At 37.9% G+C, this 19,138-nt stretch overlaps 1 protein-coding gene across 1 annotated transcript in view; it reads right to left on the reverse strand.

Moving 5' to 3' along the window:
* Positions 1 to 19,138, reverse strand: part of RP1 (RP1 axonemal microtubule associated) — a 181,607-nt gene that overhangs the window by 81,899 nt on the left and 80,570 nt on the right. Inside the window, exons 24-29 of the mRNA XM_072851227.1 lie at positions 18,850 to 19,075; positions 8,107 to 8,261; positions 7,380 to 7,458; positions 4,148 to 4,229; positions 1,931 to 1,986; positions 1,745 to 1,777 (exon numbers count right to left, since the gene is read on the reverse strand). Coding sequence (XP_072707328.1) covers positions 1,745 to 1,777; positions 1,931 to 1,986; positions 4,148 to 4,229; positions 7,380 to 7,458; positions 8,107 to 8,261; positions 18,850 to 19,075 — 631 coding nt within the window. The remainder of the gene's footprint in view (positions 1 to 1,744; positions 1,778 to 1,930; positions 1,987 to 4,147; positions 4,230 to 7,379; positions 7,459 to 8,106; positions 8,262 to 18,849; positions 19,076 to 19,138) is intronic.

Below are 19,138 nucleotides of genomic sequence, written 5' to 3' on the forward strand. Positions count from 1 at the left end.
TCTATCATGTGAAATCTTCACTGCTACAGCTTCTAGGAGAATTTAAGGCAATTACTTTTTCTTCCAAGACTCTGCATCTCTGGAATTTTATCTTATCAGCTCTAACCCTGGTACTATGTCATGATGGATTGACACAGAACTGAATACAAGACACCTTTCCAAACCTCTTGTGATTGTTACCCTCCTATAAAGCTCAATCTTCTCACATGCAAGGTCAATGAGATAACCAGTATAACAACACAAATTAAACTGTGAACAATCCTGAGATCAGTCCTGCTCATCATCTTTTTTACATAAGGAATAAAAGCACAATCTCTCACCTATCTCAGTTTGTCACTGGAATGAGCCCCTGGGTAAAGAAAAGATGACTAAAGAGCAAAGCTAATTGGCAGAATAGTTCCTAAAAATGTTCTTCTCCTTTATATCTTCATTATTCAGAACGTCTGATCTCAACCTAAGAAATCAGCACACGCTCTTTGGGTCCTCCTGGACATCTTGACAGTGTGACGTTCCACAAACTGATTAAGAATAAGCCACTCCTTTCTCCTCATAATCAATATATGATGCCTAACTGCTCTTGACACGCACAGGCTCTCAGCAGTCTGTGCATCTGTGCCTGCTTATTATAGCACAATAAAGAATGAAGCTGCACTAGAAAAAAACTTAGATTAGTAGTAAAATACAGTCTATTTTCTGAACATAAGGTGAAACAGATATTATGGCTGCATCTCTGAACTGTGCACTCAGCAGAATGCAGGATCCAATCCCAAGTCACTCTTGTGAAAATCAGATTTCTCTGTGGGAAAGCCTTTACTTACCTGAGTTAATCAGTCTCCTTTTGTCAAAGTTATGTTGCCATGGAACAATAAAGGTGTTGGCTAAACTGTTTGATTGAATGCAAATGATTTAATTTTCACTGAAACTGGAATTAGATCAAGAGATCAGGAATCATCCTACAGACGGCAAGTCACTGTTTCCAGAGCCACATGTAAATGTTACTTTTTTTACTTTAGTTTCTCCCATATAGTTCCCAGAAACAGTTACACAGAATCTGCATTTACAGTTAAATGTTCATAAAGATACTTGTGTCAGTTTGTTTCTCTTTTCTGGTTAGGGAGAAACACAGAGGTGGTATCTCAAATTTTAAACACTTGGGAGATACTAGTGTATTACAGGGATGGGGCTGTCTTTGTAGGTGTAAAAATAGACAGCTGGGTGCATAGTTTTTAATTAAAATCTTTTTACTAATTCAAGCAGATTTAGTCAACTGAATACATAGACTACATTTAGCTGCACTAATGGATTTGGAGTTTAAGCCTGCATTATTTCTGGCTACTTCGGGAATACCCTGATGGATTTTGACCTGAAAATGCTTCCACTGACACCTCACAACACATTTTTCAACTTGATGATGTTTGCTAGGGGACCTGTTCCCACATATTAAATGACAGTGACATTGGGATAAACAAAACAGCACTTGAATCTCTTCTCAGAGGATTCCTGGCTGATTTCAGGACAGAATGAAGAAAATCAGAAATGGTTTATGAGCAGCATGTTTTTCTCAATTACTTATAAAGGCCTAGTCCTTTCTATAGACCACTGCCGGCCAATTTGTCTTCATTTGCTCTCACAGTTGACAGTTTACATATACGATAAGGTCACTTGCTTACATATTTGTTGCTTAACTCTGATTTGCAGATTAAATTCAAACAGCAGAAACAATGGTGTAGAAAACAACTCTTACCTTTAAGGAATGCCTTCTTTGAATTGCCATCCTCTAAAATATGAAGAGAAAAAAAAATGTGAACAAACTTTATTATCACTTTTCTTCTTAAGTCACAGTCTTATTCAGAAGGATTCTTCAGTAGTAACTAGGCATTAAGTATGCACTATATTGTTATAACACGAATTTTCTTTAACAAATACTTACTATTGGCAGTTAGCTCCCTCTCAGTTTTCCCGTCATCTTGATATTCATCTAACCATCTTTCATTGCAAAAACAAAAATAATAAGATTCATAACAATTATCAGTATATTACAAGTAATCTGACAATTACCTTCTCTGTCCAACAGGGTTTTTTTTTATACTTCATCAAATTATGCCTTGAAACTACTTCCTAGATCGAATTTACTTTTATACATTTATCATAGTTGGCCTTATTCACATTAGGAGAATTTGGCTCACTCTGCTGCACGTAAATAGGAATTTTCATGGTAGCTCTATGAAGTACTATAGTACTATATGAAGTACATTATATGAAACACTAAGTATTTACAGGATCATTTGGTATTTACAGGTACATTTGGGGCAGTTATATAACCTGCAGTGGTTAGTTATATTCATTGTACTTAAAATGATATATAACCCCTGCAGGTCTGGAAGTTTCTAAAGCTTCTGTAGATCTTCAGCAATGAACTAAACTTCTCTTTTTACTTTCCTTTTCTTTTATACTGATGAATTTAAGGATCTTTCCTGCAATATCATTTCACTACAAACACACACCCATACTCCTTCAGTTGATGCCTCTTGCTGATATAATAACACTTTACAGCCTTTAACAATCTCACTTATTTAAAAATAAATAAATATGTGCTCACTATCAACTTCTATTCTATTGGCTCCATGTTGATGTTGCATTTGTTTAAACCAAGGGTCCATAATATATTTCACTTCTTGTATATAACAAAACTCTATGAATAAATCTCATATGCATGAAGTCTAAACTCCACTGTATTTCAACTATTGTTGCAATAAATAGCTTGATTAACTTTTGTGAGCTACCTCCTCATTCCCTCCTAAGAAACAGAAGATCACGAGCAGTTTCTAAAAATAGAACGTAAACTTTGACACATTGGCAGCACACTTACACTGCAGGCAAACAATGACAGGACTCCTCTAGTTCTATATGTAATGTCTCTAATCTTTTTCTAAGAGCTTAATAATTTTTTTCGACAAGGCAGTTTTATAGAGAGCACAAGTGTCTTCATTAAGCATCCCTTCCTTTAGAGAAGTCTCATAAAATCTCCTTGTAATTAAAGAAACAATTGTCTCATTCATCTACTCTTCCAATAACCATCTTTCAAGCACACCAAAACAATTAAAAAGCCTAATAGCCAAAAAGGAAAACTAAACCAAAAACCTGATCATCGGAATAATAGTTCTGAGAGGAGTAAATGGTTCTTAGCTAGTCATTTCCAGGAACCTTGCAAACTGAAACCCTGTTTTTTTGTAAACAGATAGGATTCCCAGAGGAGGGGAGCTGTCTTTACTGAACCCCTAAAGATTTTCAAGACTTTAAGGCACAGTTCCCAAAATAACATGGAAACTATTTCAGCCATGTAACCCAAACTCATAAATTCTGGAAACCACATACTACAGAATATAATTAGCTGGATCTAAATTACAATTCTTCAAATTATTTCTATTGTATTAAATATGCTAATATAAAAATAACACACACAAATCCTTACTTTCATCTATTGGCTTATTTTATGGGTGTTTTTTTTCTGTTATAGCCATATGATTCAACTCAATGACTGCTAAAAGTTCAGGTTGCAGTTGCCTCAGGTAATAAAAAAATTTGGAAACATAAGCTGTTTAGTAATTGTTAGAACTGAGAGAGTCAAGCATTTTCCTATTTTGCCCATGGCAGCAAAATTCTAGACCTAGTAAGACAGACAAATAGAGATTTACTAAATTAAAGGAAATATTGTAGTTCTCCTTTAGGAGAAAAGTTAAAGGTCTTTCCAAAGATTTCCAGGATGTATATAAGGTTTTCAGTGACTGAGAAAGAGAAACTGACCAAAATCAGTATAGCTAGATCTTTACACATAATACTTCTTAAAAGATTGAGAACTGAAAGCTTATTTATTTTCATGTGGTCTCTGTATAATTTAGATAAAAGAAAGATCAATGCACCTTTTCTCCTATGCAACATTTGGTTTTGGGCATTAGGCTGTGACTCCCTCCTATACCAATACAGCAACTTTGTTCTTTGTCTTCAATGGCAACATTTTGCATCCCTTGTATGTTGAAAAACTCGGGCATTGCTCATATATCTAGGTTGTGTGCACATGCCTGTTCTGCAGTTTTTCCCTTAGGTTGCTGGCAGTGTAACAAATTCTTTTTCTCCATGAATGGCATACCTATTACAAGGAAATACAACCTCCTGAGCTTCCTTTCCTTCTTTATGTTTGATGACAATCTTATCCAGGAACCATCCATTGCCTGTGTTGAAATGACAAAAGTTTATCATGTGAAATAATGCATTTTAAAAATAAATTTAAAGAAAAAAAGCCCAGATTATCTTTTTCCAGCAGAAACACAGGTCATATTAAGACAGAGCTCAGCTAAATAGATAAGATATATTAATAGAATGAAAATTTTATTTTTCTGTGTCTCTCACAAGAGGTGCAATATTAATTCTTCTCTGGTTTGCTCTGTTTTAATTTTAAGAGGGGTGGGGTTTTTTCCTTGGAGACAAGTATATGCATACATCTGTGAACATCTGCCAACACCGTTCACATCCCAGACTACATCTTCTGATTCCTTGTGATCAGGCACAAGGATGTTGGGACAAATCTGTTTATGCAGTTAACTGAGATTTGTGTGAAAGCTGGAAATTTTAGTCCTCTGTGAGTGAAGTTGTTATTGCATATATGAGTATTCATTAACAAATCATTAAGACTACTGCTCTCATTTGCAAATGGAGTGGGGCTGCAGCCTTGGAGGGGTCCTATGTCTAGGTGCCAGTAACTGGGAAAACTGAGGATCCAAGGATCCAGGGCCAGTGACTGGATAGACTAAGTGTCTAAGGCCAGCTACTGGAGGCCTTATACATCCATACTGTGTATATATGTATATATTTGCCACCGATGGACTGTCATTCTGACCAGCTGGAGAGGGTAACAGGATAAGGCCATTGATGCTGTTTGTGTTTGTGTGAGTGCTGAGTTCCTGTCTGTGTTGATCTGAATGGCCAGCCATGTGCATACATATATGTGTTCTATAAATGTGTGTGTGTGCCTGCTGGGAACACATACTCAGCCTTGCTGCTAGTGGGACCAGCGGGCATGGAGCTGTGCAGCGTCACTTCTGTTGGGCTACTGAATTCATCCTCTCCCTAACAGCAGTAACCACTGCCACATCCATTCTGATCTCTTAGATCACTTCCAATAACCATCCTAGTGACTGGTACAGTTCTCCTGCAAAGCCCTTTTCAAATATCCTGTTCTCACTGTGTCTGCACCACTCACAACTTGTCATATTGCTTACGAGGTTTTGCCTGATTCATACCATTATTTATCAGCACATTGTAGCAAAACAGCATGAGGGATGTTTTGGTTGGAAGCAGACAACTGTCCTATTTATTCTCATGCCCTACCTCCCTGGCTTCATCTGAGTCTGGAAGTCTCTAGAAGGCAGCAGTCTCTGTCCCATAGGGAGGGCTTGCCCAGGCAGTGCATGGAGCAGAATGGCATTTCCCCTTCAAGATTTCAGGCCCAGAGCACATTAGGACACTCTGCAAGCTTCTCCTGTCACCTTCCTATACCTCAGATGCTCTTTCATTGGAAGGACCCTACTAGCCTGGCCAAGATTCACTAGCAATCAGACAGGTCACTTTGAAACAGGCCAAAAAAGATGAAAGGCACTGCTTGTGTAAAGGTACAGGTATGTATGGAAGGTTTCTGTGCAGGAGAAGGTTCTCTCAGCAAGTAAGACACATCATCTAGTGACTCACACCTGACCAATGCCAAAACCCTGCTGTCTAGGACAAAATGCCTTTTTTTTCCTCATTCACAGTGGCTGTGGAAGAGGATCTATTCCCTGCAGTCTAGGAGCCCCAAAGAAAGCATATGTTCCATTATCCTTTCAAGACAGTCTCCAAATCAAGACTGAAAACCTTCTGCCCTATCACTCAGGAAAGTGATATGATTAGAAAAAAGGGCAGCTCCCACCTCTAAAGGAACCCTCTTTCCTCCCTCTCAACCCCCAAAAGATTGGGTCTCTAGATGGCCTCACTCCTGACTCACCATTCTTTTCCAGCTCTCAATCCCCCTGGTCACCTCAGGCCAGGCTTATCTGGGGCTAGTTTTGGATACAGTTCAAAAGAGGTCTGTGAGATCTGTCTATGCTGAGGGCAATGACCAATCATCTTAATTACCGAGGCATAAATTTTGTTATACATAGAATCAATCCATTGTCCTGTTTAGACAATCCTCCAAAACCACAGATTTTGAACTCCGTTGTCAAAGAACGCCTTAAGATAGCTGAGTCTGGTTGCAGATTTGTAATGCTCATCCTGTGATATGGCTATGCTGCCTATTAAGGGAGAGATGAGGGAAGAGAGCATGGTATGGTGTCCTGGGGGATAGAGTGAAGGTAGGGTCCACCACACTGCCTTCTGTATTATGTCTTGGCCTACTGGGATGTGAAACTCTCAGATATACAATCATCCATATTGCTGAAGGCAGCAAACTCTAGAGAACTACAAAGATACAAGAATCAAGTTTACTTCCCATACCAAGGCTGCACTAATAAGCCTACTTCTGTAATAGTCACAAGTCTGCTTAAAGCCTTAGACAGTACAGACAGTCAGCAAGATGGGTGTTGCTTGAGGCCATTTCAGAACAGAGAAGGGTAAAAATGCTTTTCTCATCTAGTATCAGAGTGGCCCTGAACTGCTTTAAAAATCCTTCACTTGGCTTCTTCATAGCCACTAATCTGCAAACGTATTTGCAGTATTTACGTCTTCAGAGCTTTTAAATGCTAGCTTTCTCTTCATTTACATCATTCCAGAGATGCACACTTCAAGGGCCTGTATCAAAAATTTGTCTCATCACAAAGTTATCTTTTTTTTTTTTTCTGAAAAACCTACAAGCTGAAGGCAATGTCACTCACTGGAGCAGCTCCACATTGACTTGCACAGATTATATAAATAGCCAAATCTTCTACCATTGCCCAAAGCAGCAAGGACATTACGCTATAGCTGCTTAAAATTTGTTTGGTAGTAAAGCAGGTGTTGAATATCTTTAATTCTATTCTGGCCAGTCTTCACTCTTTGTCTAATTAAGAATTGTTTCACCTATGTGAGCAATGTATTCATGAGTTTTCTATATGCATATAAATAGTACTTTCTTATAAATAAACTTGAAAACAAAGAGTGGAATGACAGTATTTGACATTAAACTCATGTCCTTTTTGCTGCCCATTACCACTGTTTTTCACCATCCCATCACAGTGACCAGTCTGCAGGAAGACTTTTTATCACTGCAAGACCTTCTGTCACATTTTGTATGAAGCATGGAATATAAATAAAGTGCATTGTGTTTAAAAAGGACTTGAAAACAGATTGGGCTCTAGGAAGTTAAATCCTACCTGGACCAGCTCCATCATGGCTAATCAGAACTTTCTCCAAGTCTCCCAGTGAGACAGCCTTTATGCAGAAAATATCCATCTGTGGAACCATACAAGGAAAATGATAAAGGTCTTGAACACAACTATTGCTTTGACTATAACAGTATAGAATAGTTTATTTTTTCTCTTTTTTTTTTTCAGAATGAATGTAGGTGTCTTATATTGGTCTTGGCCAGTCAGTGAGGATCTTTTAAAGCTTTCTAAGGTGAATAACAGTTTAAAATTACTCCACAGAGTCAGCACTTGATTACTTTGGCATGACACAAGGATCAGTTGGAAATAATTATTTGGTCATCTCTGTGCCACATTTTCTAGCCCTATCTGCCTCACCAAGACTGGAAAACATACTTGGGAATAAGGATTTAGAACTTGATTCTAAAATTCACAGTGATCTGTTCAGGAGAACAAAAATGTTATTGTTATCATTTTATCTATATGTGTAATATAAAGAACCAAGAGTACTCAAATTCTACTATGCGATGCTCTCAGTAAAAGATTGATCCAGCAGATAAAAATTACTCATATGATGTAATTCTGTAAGTAATTTAGAATAAAGAAAATACATGAGAAAATGGCAAACTGCTTGAATAAAACTTGTAAATAAAAAGGTACTTACACTTGTTAAAGAAACAGTTTGCTAGCCAAAATTTACTCTTATTGATCAGAAGTAGCATTGTTTTTACTTCACCTGTCCCTGTCGAAATTTTACATTATTATTCTTAGATCTATGGAGCTTCCTTTTGCCAGAATCTCCTCTTGTCCCAATGAGGTTGATATAAACATTAGAATCTGTTTCAGCACGAAGTTTAGCACCCGTGTATACATGGACCTCATACACCAACACTAGAAGAAGAAAAAGCTCGAGATTATCCTTGTAGTTTGCACGATTCAAAAGCTTTCCCACCAAAATTTTGCCAGAAGACTGTACTGACTTTCAAGTTTGGAATTATCAACAGCTATCCATGCATTTGTCACTTCCAGGTTCAAATCTTGTAATTCTCCACACAAAAATATGAAAATACCAAGCTTAAAAAACCGCATTATGCTGAGTATAGCTGAGTATAGCTGTGCATTGCTCAGCAAAGCAGCCCGTCAAGCAAGTATTCCCTAGTGCTCCATTTTCTTCTCTCACTCACTGTTGAGTATTCACGATTTCAGGACCTAATTTGCAAAGTCTTTCTTGGCAAGTTACCCAGAGACCACCTAACTGTGCCTAGTCATGGTCTCAAACAATAGGTATATTTCACTGGTACCAAGGCATTTTCAACCTCCAGATTTGTGCAAAACAGAATTTTCTGGGTGGCTAACCTTCATTTCATCTTAAAAGGAGAATAGCAATCATGAATCCTAGGATTTTTAGATTTTCACCTCACATACAATGGTGGACAAGCAGGCGAATGGGCTCCCTCATCTATAAAAACTGTACACTCAACTTGTTTTTGAAGGTTTCAGCATTTATCACTAGTGGATGCTAACACTTTTAAGAACAGCTCTCAGTTAAAATATATTTACAACTTTTTAATGCCTTTCCTTCTAGTCTAGACCAAAGTTTAACACTTAAATATACCAAAGATATATCTAGACCAAAAATATATACTTATCTTCAAAGAATTCTGGAATATAATTCAGAGTTACTATATTAACTTATTTTGCACCCCACTAATATTATCTTTATAATTATCCAGATATGCAAACTTCTTTTAAAAAAAATTATTTGCAGTAATCACATACTATTAAATTTCATTTCAGTTTTTCTTATTACAACTTTTAAAAGAAGTTTTACTGTTTACATCTTAATGGCAATTTTTCCACGCAGAGTTTCTATTCTAATCACAGCTGGCCATTTCTGCTGCTATGTAGTACATCACAGAGGAGATTACTCTATCATTAATGGGTAATTTTAATAGCTCTTGGGAGTGAAGAAAGGTAGCAGAAGCCCTAACAAACACAATTAAACACTACTTTTAAGAAGGAACTAAGATGAAAACAGAAAAATTATAACAAAATGCTTGAAACTGGACAATATTCTACAAAAACTAATTAAATTTCTATTATTCTTATACCACTAAATAGCTAGTAGAACCTGACATTTCCTTAAATTTTTAATTCACTGGACCCCAAGACAGCTTATAAAACTCAAACATCATGTCATCCACCATCACTGAAGAATAGCTATTTCTGATTCCCAGTGGAGAAGATAAACAAGTAGTAAAATAATACTGCAAATACTTAAGGAAAAAAAATAGCCCCACATATATCGAAAGATAGGAAGGAAATGTTGATGGATAGACTGTATGTTTAACCAAATTAGAATATTTCTCTTAATCTGTATAAAATGATCCTAAATGGCAAAGACAGTGTCTCCAACTCTTTATCACTATTACAACTGTGGCTCAAAATAGGATTGGTGTCCCTTGATCAGTTTTATTATTTTCTGTAACTCCAAGCATTCACTGCAGCTCTCACATCCATGCATTAGTGTACCAACACTTAGCCTGTGACATAAAATTGATCTCAATAACACACACACATCTTCATAAATTTGGCAGAGCATCCTAAAAACTAGTTTCAAGGTTTTTAGCTTAAAAGCATCATGTTAAAACAAATGGTAGATATGGATGGCAAGTAACAAAGATAAATGCATCTGATAATTAACATAATTAAGCTATAAATCCAAATGACATTTTATATCATAACTCTTAGTATAATCATAACTATGCGCAGATTAGCAACAAGAGAAAATAAGACAAGAAGAAACTGTTCAAAGGACAGCAGATAAGGGGTGGCAGCAAACTATGAAAGGAAATGTGCAACAAAGCAAAGAGCCACACTGATCATGAAGGGGCCAATTCTTTCAGAGTGTGGAAGGAGAGAGGTCACATTTCCGAAACAAAACCTAACAACTATATTCATCTTTGACCAGACATTTGAATAACAGGGCTGGACTACCCATGGAGCAAGGCACTGGGGATTAGTAAAAGCAGGGACATATCAACATGAAGTCTTCTCCGCGCTTTTACGTTCTTACTTGCATTCCCAGTCTTGAAAAAGCAAAATGTCTGTGAGAGCTAAGGAAAGGGTATAGACTGTTTATGTTATGACTGTTTATATACAAAGATTGGTATCTATATTACTTACACCTACAAGTAATTTCCGTGATCAAAACTGCAAAATTTAAGTAACTAGAAGCACAATTTTAAAGCATATTAAAGGCTTTTTTTAAGAAGCCCTTTAACAATAAATTATTAAAAGAAGAAAATACCAACAAGTTCTTTCATTTCTGGAGGGAGACCAAACCAAATGGATTAAGCACAGGGCGCACCAGAACAGAATAAGAGATAATTATAACACAAAACAAAGATATTAACAGATAAATAAATGACAGTTCCTTTTGTAGCACTGTGCATCTCTGTGGTAACCAGAGAGATGATAATGATCTAATCAAATACAGCTTTCTATTGCTACAAGCCTAAATAAATCAGTCTGAAGTAGAAAACATGCGCATGTTGAAATGTAAAGAACTGGAAAATATTTTCCATAGCTCCTGGTGTCTATATATCTCTCACCATCTGGAAAACGTTAGGTCTGGCATTTATTTAGGCTACACAATCTGCATTATTTATAAAGGAACCTTTTTAACAAAAAGGCCAGTTTGTGCTTTAAATTTTTGTACAACTTAACAATACGGGCTGCTATATTAGGATAATGGATGGAATGTTCATTTCCCTTAACTTGGGTATATGTTACAATGCATTTTATAGGAAACACACGAAAAATTAAGCAACAAAAACATTCTCCAAAATACACTGTATGTGCCTACTTAGAACATGCCACTATGGAGAAATGCTTGGACATTCATATAAACATTCACTAAACAGATTGTGGAGGTTAAGCCTTTTCTGTACAAATGGAAACCTAGGCACAGACCAGCTTGAGTGGATGCAATTTTTTCAAACTTTGTCAAGCAGTTCCTCTAGATTGCAGAACAGCTACGAAAGGTGCTAGTGTTAATGGCTCCTCAGCTACAGATTGCTTAAATATAAGATCAAGAAGGATGATGCCACTCTGTAACAGACAAGGCAAGGCGCACCAGTAGTTTGATGAGCACAGGGGACAGATCAGACAACCAAATCTGGAGAATGAACCTACCAGTCGAATGTACTGCTGAGACAGCAAGACTCACCATATGTGAAATTTGCCTGTTTGTAGCTTTCTGTATATTGTTCACAAAACACAGGTTTTTGTGTATAGAGTAATAGAAGATTAGAAAATATGTTCAGCCTCTGTGACTCTGGTTTAATTTCCTTTGAGAAACTGACTACTCTAAGGCCCCCACTGCTGCCACATCTGAAATGGAGACCTGCTTCACTGCAATAAGAAAAAGCCATCCCAAAACTCTGAGAATTGGAGCTCTATGGCCCGAGTAAAATGAAAGTAGCAATTTCATTTTACTATACACTGGTTTAGTGAAACTACACCAGCTGAAAACTGGGATGACAAAGCAGAGAGGTAGGCCCATAGGCAAAAAAAGGAAAGAAAGAAGTTTCAGAAAGTTGAAAATTATATCATAAAACCAACCACGGAACAGAAGTCAGGGAATATTGTTTCAGCATTATGAAGAACCTGTTAGACTCACATCTAGCCATCTGTCTAATGTGGGGCACATCAAAGTAATGGGAGAAAAATCTTGAAAAATACAATAACTTTGATAAAGGATATAAGAGGATTGATTAATACAAAATAGCAGGAAAACATCTCAGCTAGCACTCCCTAAAAAAGAAAATGACCTTTCAGAAAATAAGTGATTGAAATCTTCAAATTGCTAAGAGAGTAATTTTAGATAAGCTCTATAATCAAACAGAAAACTCTGGGACATGGATGCATGAATGAAAAAGGCAGGTAAAATGTTTTCAGGCAGAGGTAGGGAGCTTCTAAAAGGCTCCAAGAAAGACAGATATTAAAGCAGTATAATGACTATGTTAAAAAAAATGGCATATCAAAGTATAAAAAATACTATAGGAGTCACTGAGCGGTCAAGTGCACAAGTACCAAATTTATACTTGCTCAGTCCATAAAAATGCTACTACTGCTACCTCTTGAGATGTTATCATGAGACTTCAGGTGGTTTTTTAAGTCCCAACTCCAGCTTCTGGCGCCTATTGATAACATGAGAACATGAACTACCTGGAATAAAGGGGAAGAGAGAAAGGAAATTTTGTTTCTCTGGTTATGAAGAAAAGGTAACCTAAGGGCATACTAAGGACAACAGAATGCAAGTTAGAGAACCCTTTTTTCCAGACTTCTTGTTCTGGGCATCTGAATCAGGATTTCCAATATAAAAGGTTGGTATATTCCTGATCATTCGCCAACGGCAAAAGTTAGTTTGGCCCCAATCTGCAAGCACAGTATATAATTCTAATTTCCTTATGAAGGAATAATGTACAGAATTCAGTGACTTATGATATTTTCCTTTGGAAAATATAAACAGTAACAAAGCATTGCAGGTTGCTTTGCATCAAAGACTAAGTTAATATTTTGATATGTTTTGGGAGAAGAAGAAAATAATCCTAATAAAATTAAAGAAGAATTTATTAGTGAGAATAAGAAAATGAAAGTTTTCACTGCAGAAATATTGGTCTTTTTCTGCTGATTTAGTATAAGCCACTGTCCCATTGTCAGTTCTTTCAAAGTAATTCTATTAAAAGAAAAGTACAGTCATTATTTTAGAATTCTAGTTAAGAGCAGATGAATTCAAGATAAATATACTTATCACTTATTACTCAAAGTACATTAGATAAGCTTCCTCCGCATTACAGCTGTCTGAGCCTAATGACACTGGTGTGCCTACAACAGCACATTAGTTTGAATCAAGAAACTGAATCCCGTGGTTGGCCCTCCTTAATTCTTTCTGGTTTGCAGCATGGAGTGGTTTTAGAGCAAAAACCTAGGTTCTTTTTGGATGAAACTAAACCAGAGGATATGTTCCAGGAACACAATGGTGACGATCTTGCCACAAATTGGCAGTCAGTCTGTGGGAACAGACTAGAACAAGCCCAGAGTAACTTCCCCCTAAACGCACATAATGAGGACATTGGACCCTTAGCTCATTGGATTTTTAGCACCAACCACTTCACTGCGCAAATCCACTCCCATCAGGCCACTAATGTAAACAGACAAATTGGCCAAAGAACACAAAACCTAGAGAGATGGTAAATTATATCAAACATTAAAATTGTCAAACTGTTTCTATTCAGTCCGCCCTTAATGATAGCAATCCAAGATACTAGAACAGTATTACACAGTACTGCTCCAGGTTCTACCTTTTTTCCATATGACATGCCTGCTTGAATGAAATGGTCATTTTGGCTTGATTTGTTAAGCAGCAAGATTGAATCTCTGTCACATGTTTTTATCATTTGGTATTTACTACCCGGTTTGCACAAATAGTGTTTGGTGTTTTGCCAGACATGACAGAAGGGTAAAGATACAGATTGAAGCAGCGTTAAGGCTAAAAGGGAACAATTTTTTAATGGCTGATAGCGGTTAAGAGACACTACCTTCCTCAGAAGCGGTGCCTATATTATTTGAGAAGACATAAGTACAAAAACACTATCAGGTGAAGAAATTTCCATTAGAATTACAGTTCTCAGGCTTTCTAATCTCCATTTGCATTTACTCCTGCTATTTGGAGCAATATTCTAAAAAATATATGGGAATATTCTTCATAACATGTAAGAAAATTATCAGCTTTGAAAAAACACACTTACTAAGCAATTCTACAATAGGAAAGAGAAGCTTGACTATTTACCAAAGTAGCTGGTGCCTCCTGAGTGATTAAACAGGGATGCAAATTTTTTAGAGATAATGCTTAAGTCATTACTATTTGCTTTGGTCATCTTCTGCACTATTTCAGTCAGTGGGCACATTCTAACCTTTCTGTATTTGCCTGCTCATTTCTCCAAGTGGAAAAGAAATCTAAATCTTTTGAGCTGGAATTTTTCCTGCCTCAGCCTCAATATTTATCTTTTATCTCAAAACAGTACAGTTATTCCCTCAATTATGTGAACAAGAACAGGGCAGAATTCACCATTTATATTCTCATTTGAAGTTTACGTTCACCTAAACAGAACTGTAAGAAAATTGAACACTTCTTGTATCATGCACCCCTTTAGATCAAAACTTCAGCCATATATGAAGACAATCCATGTTAGGTTGTGTGATAAAGGTCTTCTGCACACTCACAAAGGAACACAGACAGACATTGGTAGGGTGGAGCCCAAATAACACCCTGTTCTGGCTTCTCCCAGGCCCATCACAGGAGCCATCAGCCCATCTCCACAAGCACAGGGGCACAAGGGCAGGTGGAAACCTATATCAAGGACTCAGAGGAAGGAACATCCTTTCCTGGCCCTTGCAAGGGCTGTCCCAGGAGAAGCTCAGTCCCACTGTCCAGGCATGAAACCCACCACGATGAGTCAATTCTGGAGTATCTATTGGACTGCTGGGGTTTGCTGCCTAGGTGTGTGGAACACAATATGGGACACAGGGCAAGAGCATTTTGGGATTGCACAGGTCTTATGGGACACTTAGGGGAGGAACCAAAGGCAGGCAAAGGGATGGATCTAGGTGATTTGGGGAGGAACAAGTGTGGGAAAATAGAAGGATCAGGGGATCAAAAGGGCTGGACACAATTAACAGTTTGCTGGTTAGTATCATTTTCTGGCTGTGTCCTGCACCTGATCAGTGCAGTCTGTCCCGCCTTCTTATTAATTTGCTTTCTAACTCTTTTCCTGGGTGAAGGACTCTGTTCTCTGTGTGTGTACGCATGTGTAGGTATGGGGTCTGAGAGCTAGCAACTGGACTAGGACCCAGTTGGGGTCTTGCATGACAGCAACTGGAGAGACTGGAGGGAGTGAAATTGTCAGTGCCTGGAGTGGGACCACGGGTCAGAGGCCCATGTCTCTCAGGGTGAGGCCACATGAGCAGCTGACTGTTGGAGGGACCAGGGGAGTCCCGGCCAGCTGCCAGAGACACCACGGGGTATGGGTGTCTCTAGGGGTGAGACCTGCTGAGGTGTATGTGTGTCTTTAAGGGTGAGACAGCTCGGTGTGAGCATGCATGTGTGTGTGAGATGGTCTGTACCCGCAGCTGGAGCAGGGCTGCAGCCTCAGGGGCTCATATGCCCATGTGCCAGCAACTGGGGAGACTGGGATCTAGGGGCAGCTGCCGAGCAGACAGAGTGTGTGAGCCAGCTGCTGGAAGCACCCACCTTGTACATATGCATACACATATATATATTCCTACTAGTGGACCTCCACCCTGCTCAGCCAGAGATGGGAGCAGGATGAGGCTGCTGGTGCTGTCTGTGTTTGTGCGACTGCTCTGTGTGTCTGGGTTATCTGTGCAGCTGGCCATGTATACATGTACACATATGTGCTATATACATGTGCTCTCTCTGTGTGTGCTGACTGGGAACACATGCTCAGCCTTGCCGCTGGTTGGACCTGGGGCCGTGCAGCTGCGGCAGCCTCACCTACATTTTGCTGCCAGATCTGGTCTGGTTCCCCTAACACTCCTGTGTTGTCATGATGTTATAAAGCTAAGTCAAAAGCATTCAGAATAAAGCTTCTATCTTATTTTCATTGAATGACACTTAAGATTTACCCAGTTCAGGACATGACCGCCAATTTCCAATACCTATTACTCAGAAAATAGTTGAAAAATTTTTCTTTTATTTTGTGCATCACAACAAAACTAGGGGATGAAACCAAATCAAAACAGCAACAAATAAACAATCCAATACTTGTAAAGTCTGGTAAACTAAAAATATCTGGAACTGCCAGAAAAATGTGAGACTGGGTAGAAGAATCACAGAAAAAAACAGGTTGGAGCAGACCTCCAGGGATCATCTGGTTCAACTACATGCTCAATTCAGGGACAACTTCAAAGACAGATCAGGTGAAGTTTTTTAAATCTCCAGGGCTGGAAAAGCAAAAGAAAAGATGGAATAGGAACAGAAAAAGGAGCCACAGACCTAGAAGCCTTATTTTGGGGAAACAATAAGAAAAAAAGGGAAGGCAAAGTCAGACATACATTGGAGGCATAAGAAACCTGAGTTACATATGGAAGTTGAGACTGGTGTGATGGAGAGATTGAGAAAGAACTGAAAGCATCACTTGGAGTAGGAGACCAGATTAGTGTCAGCTTTTTGAAGTGGCTGAGGGACAGTTAGAAAAACTAAGGGGGTTTAGCAAGGTGAGAAATTTGGATGGAAAAGAAGGGATTTCAGAGAGGAAGGTAAAGAAAAACTGTCCGAATCAGGACATAACTTAGGATTTGAAGAAGAGAAGCTAGAAAAAAGAAAGACAAGGAATAAAAAATCAGCTCCAAGGTTTTGGGTCCCTGTTGGGTGCATAGTAGAGTTTGGCTGGAGAAAGAAAAAAGATAAGGAAAAAATTACCCTTTCTTCTATGAGAGAAGTTGAGCAATAAAGTAAGTATTAAAGAACTGCAATTATAAAAACAGCGCCTTCTGAGCTTAGTTTGTATTTCTTCATTTTGTTTAAAGTTTCCAGCACATCACTTTTATAGTTAAGCAAATTTAATACCACTAGAAGATACCAGATTGAATTGAAAGTATAGGATAAAAATTACTAAATCATATCAGATTATCATTAAGTAATAAGTAGTACATCGTTTGTTCTGCTGGAGAAAGTGACTTGATGTGGTTTGCCCACTACTTGTAAGCAATTAGTTTTTAAATGGGAAATGAAAACGGATAGTGTTTCATTTGGTTGTTCTTGAGAAACTAAATAGGAAATCCTTGGGAGGCCTTGCTGAGTTTATATTGATGTTCAATTTAAATGTGCCTAAAATCAATAATTAATTTGTAAAATTTACAATTTCAGGAAATTTCCAAATCCTTTCTAATGGATTTTTTCTTACAAACTTGACACATATATTTTAATAGAGATAATGTTCCGGCAAAAGCAAGGAAAGATGCAGTAATACAATGATTAAAAACTAAATAAATGTGCTGTTTTAAACGTATTCCCAACCTTTGATAGAACCGACTTGATTTTTCACATACAAGTACATAAATGGAGTGCACCTACCGTAATATTAGTACTTTTCTATGAATAGGTATTTCAGACTGCGTAATGCAGATTTGAGTTATTGATGTTGAATTACTTGTTCATACAACTTAATTGGCTTCTGCACTATTTTTCTATTGCACCAGTATACGATATTTATGTCACTATAAGAAGCAGTAAATGGTACTGTAGTATATGTTAATGATCATAGGGCCTGGTTTATCCTGATCAGTCCCAGTTTTTGAAATCTCTTATTGAAGTCACCAACTACTGTACAGAATAATTAAAAAGAAAACAACAAAGAGCAGAGGGGAAATGTGAGCTGGCATATATGTGTTTCTCAGCATCTTCTGGCCTCTGTAATAGAGATCAGTAGTCCTCTTTGGCCTTAAAACCCATCAAAAACATTCACACATCACCAGTCTTGATGTTTTTTTCAGAGAATTATATTCTTTTGAGTTGAGGTTTTTCACTTGTTTGATATTTTCTTCTGAAATTATTTGATTGTCACTAAGTGCATGATGACCCTTTTTTATGTTGAATCACTGATTCCTTGGAATATTCACTGCTTCATTTTGAATACAGTTTGCCTGAATGACAGCCCCTATCTGTATAAGACCTACCACTGTCAGACAGTATCGTCTATCAGCTGCATCATTGTCATTCTATTAATGTAAAGAGAATTCCATTAAAAAAACCCACTGTGCTAAATTATTATACTGGCTCCCTATTCCTTTGTAGAGGCCCAGGACTTTTTAAATAATAACTTTATATGATGGGCTATTTCCGGCTTCACTTGAAGAGAAAAAAGTGCATCAAAGATGTGGTCAGCTTTGAAGTACCGAAGTGCCACCCTGCAGCTAATAATTTCTATGTGAACGGCTGTGACTTGAGCCTGATTTGGAAAACACGTGTGGTGTTTCAGATCATGGATTTCTGGTAAAGAATATTTTATACAGCACAAGAAAGGATCACACCAAACGTGCTAAAAGGAACTGGTTGTCACGTGACATTACGTACCTTGATATGCCTTGATTTCCTGCCTGATGTCTTGCTCTAAAGAGCAGTATTTGCCAGTGATTTAGGGGCAATGTGAGAGATCAAGAATTTTATAGGGGTAAGATACACTGGCCACAGATATTATTCTGATTTTGGGGAGGAAAGGAGTGGGGTAAAACAATCACCTCCCCCTTCTGTGGAACTATAAAGTATCTGGAAGGGATTGTTTCATGGTTACGCTGGCTTTTGGGCAGTCTGCCCTGGAAGAAACATGAAAAGCTGTTATATACTCACAGGGTATGGCTAGTGAAAACATGATCTAAAATACTGAGCACATACATGGCAAAAGTTCCTTTGCAGGGTTTCTTATTGCCACTTCTCTCCACGTATCACCTTCACCCTTGTCTTCTGCAAGCCAGCACTCTATGGGGAGACAAATCTCTTCATCAGAAAGAGGGACTACTCTTTCAAGTCTGACTTCCTCCAGGTACCAACTGGGATCATTTCCAGTGTTGTCGTGGCCAATGCGGATTTTATATAGCTGCCCAAGATCTCTGAGATTAATCTGTAATGACAAAAAAAAAATCCTGGATTTTAATAACAAATTATAATGATGTCTTTTAGCAAC

The sequence above is a fragment of the Ciconia boyciana genome, chromosome 2, assembly GCF_034638445.1.
Source record: "Ciconia boyciana chromosome 2, ASM3463844v1, whole genome shotgun sequence".
In the NCBI taxonomy this organism is placed as follows: domain Eukaryota; kingdom Metazoa; phylum Chordata; class Aves; order Ciconiiformes; family Ciconiidae; genus Ciconia; species Ciconia boyciana.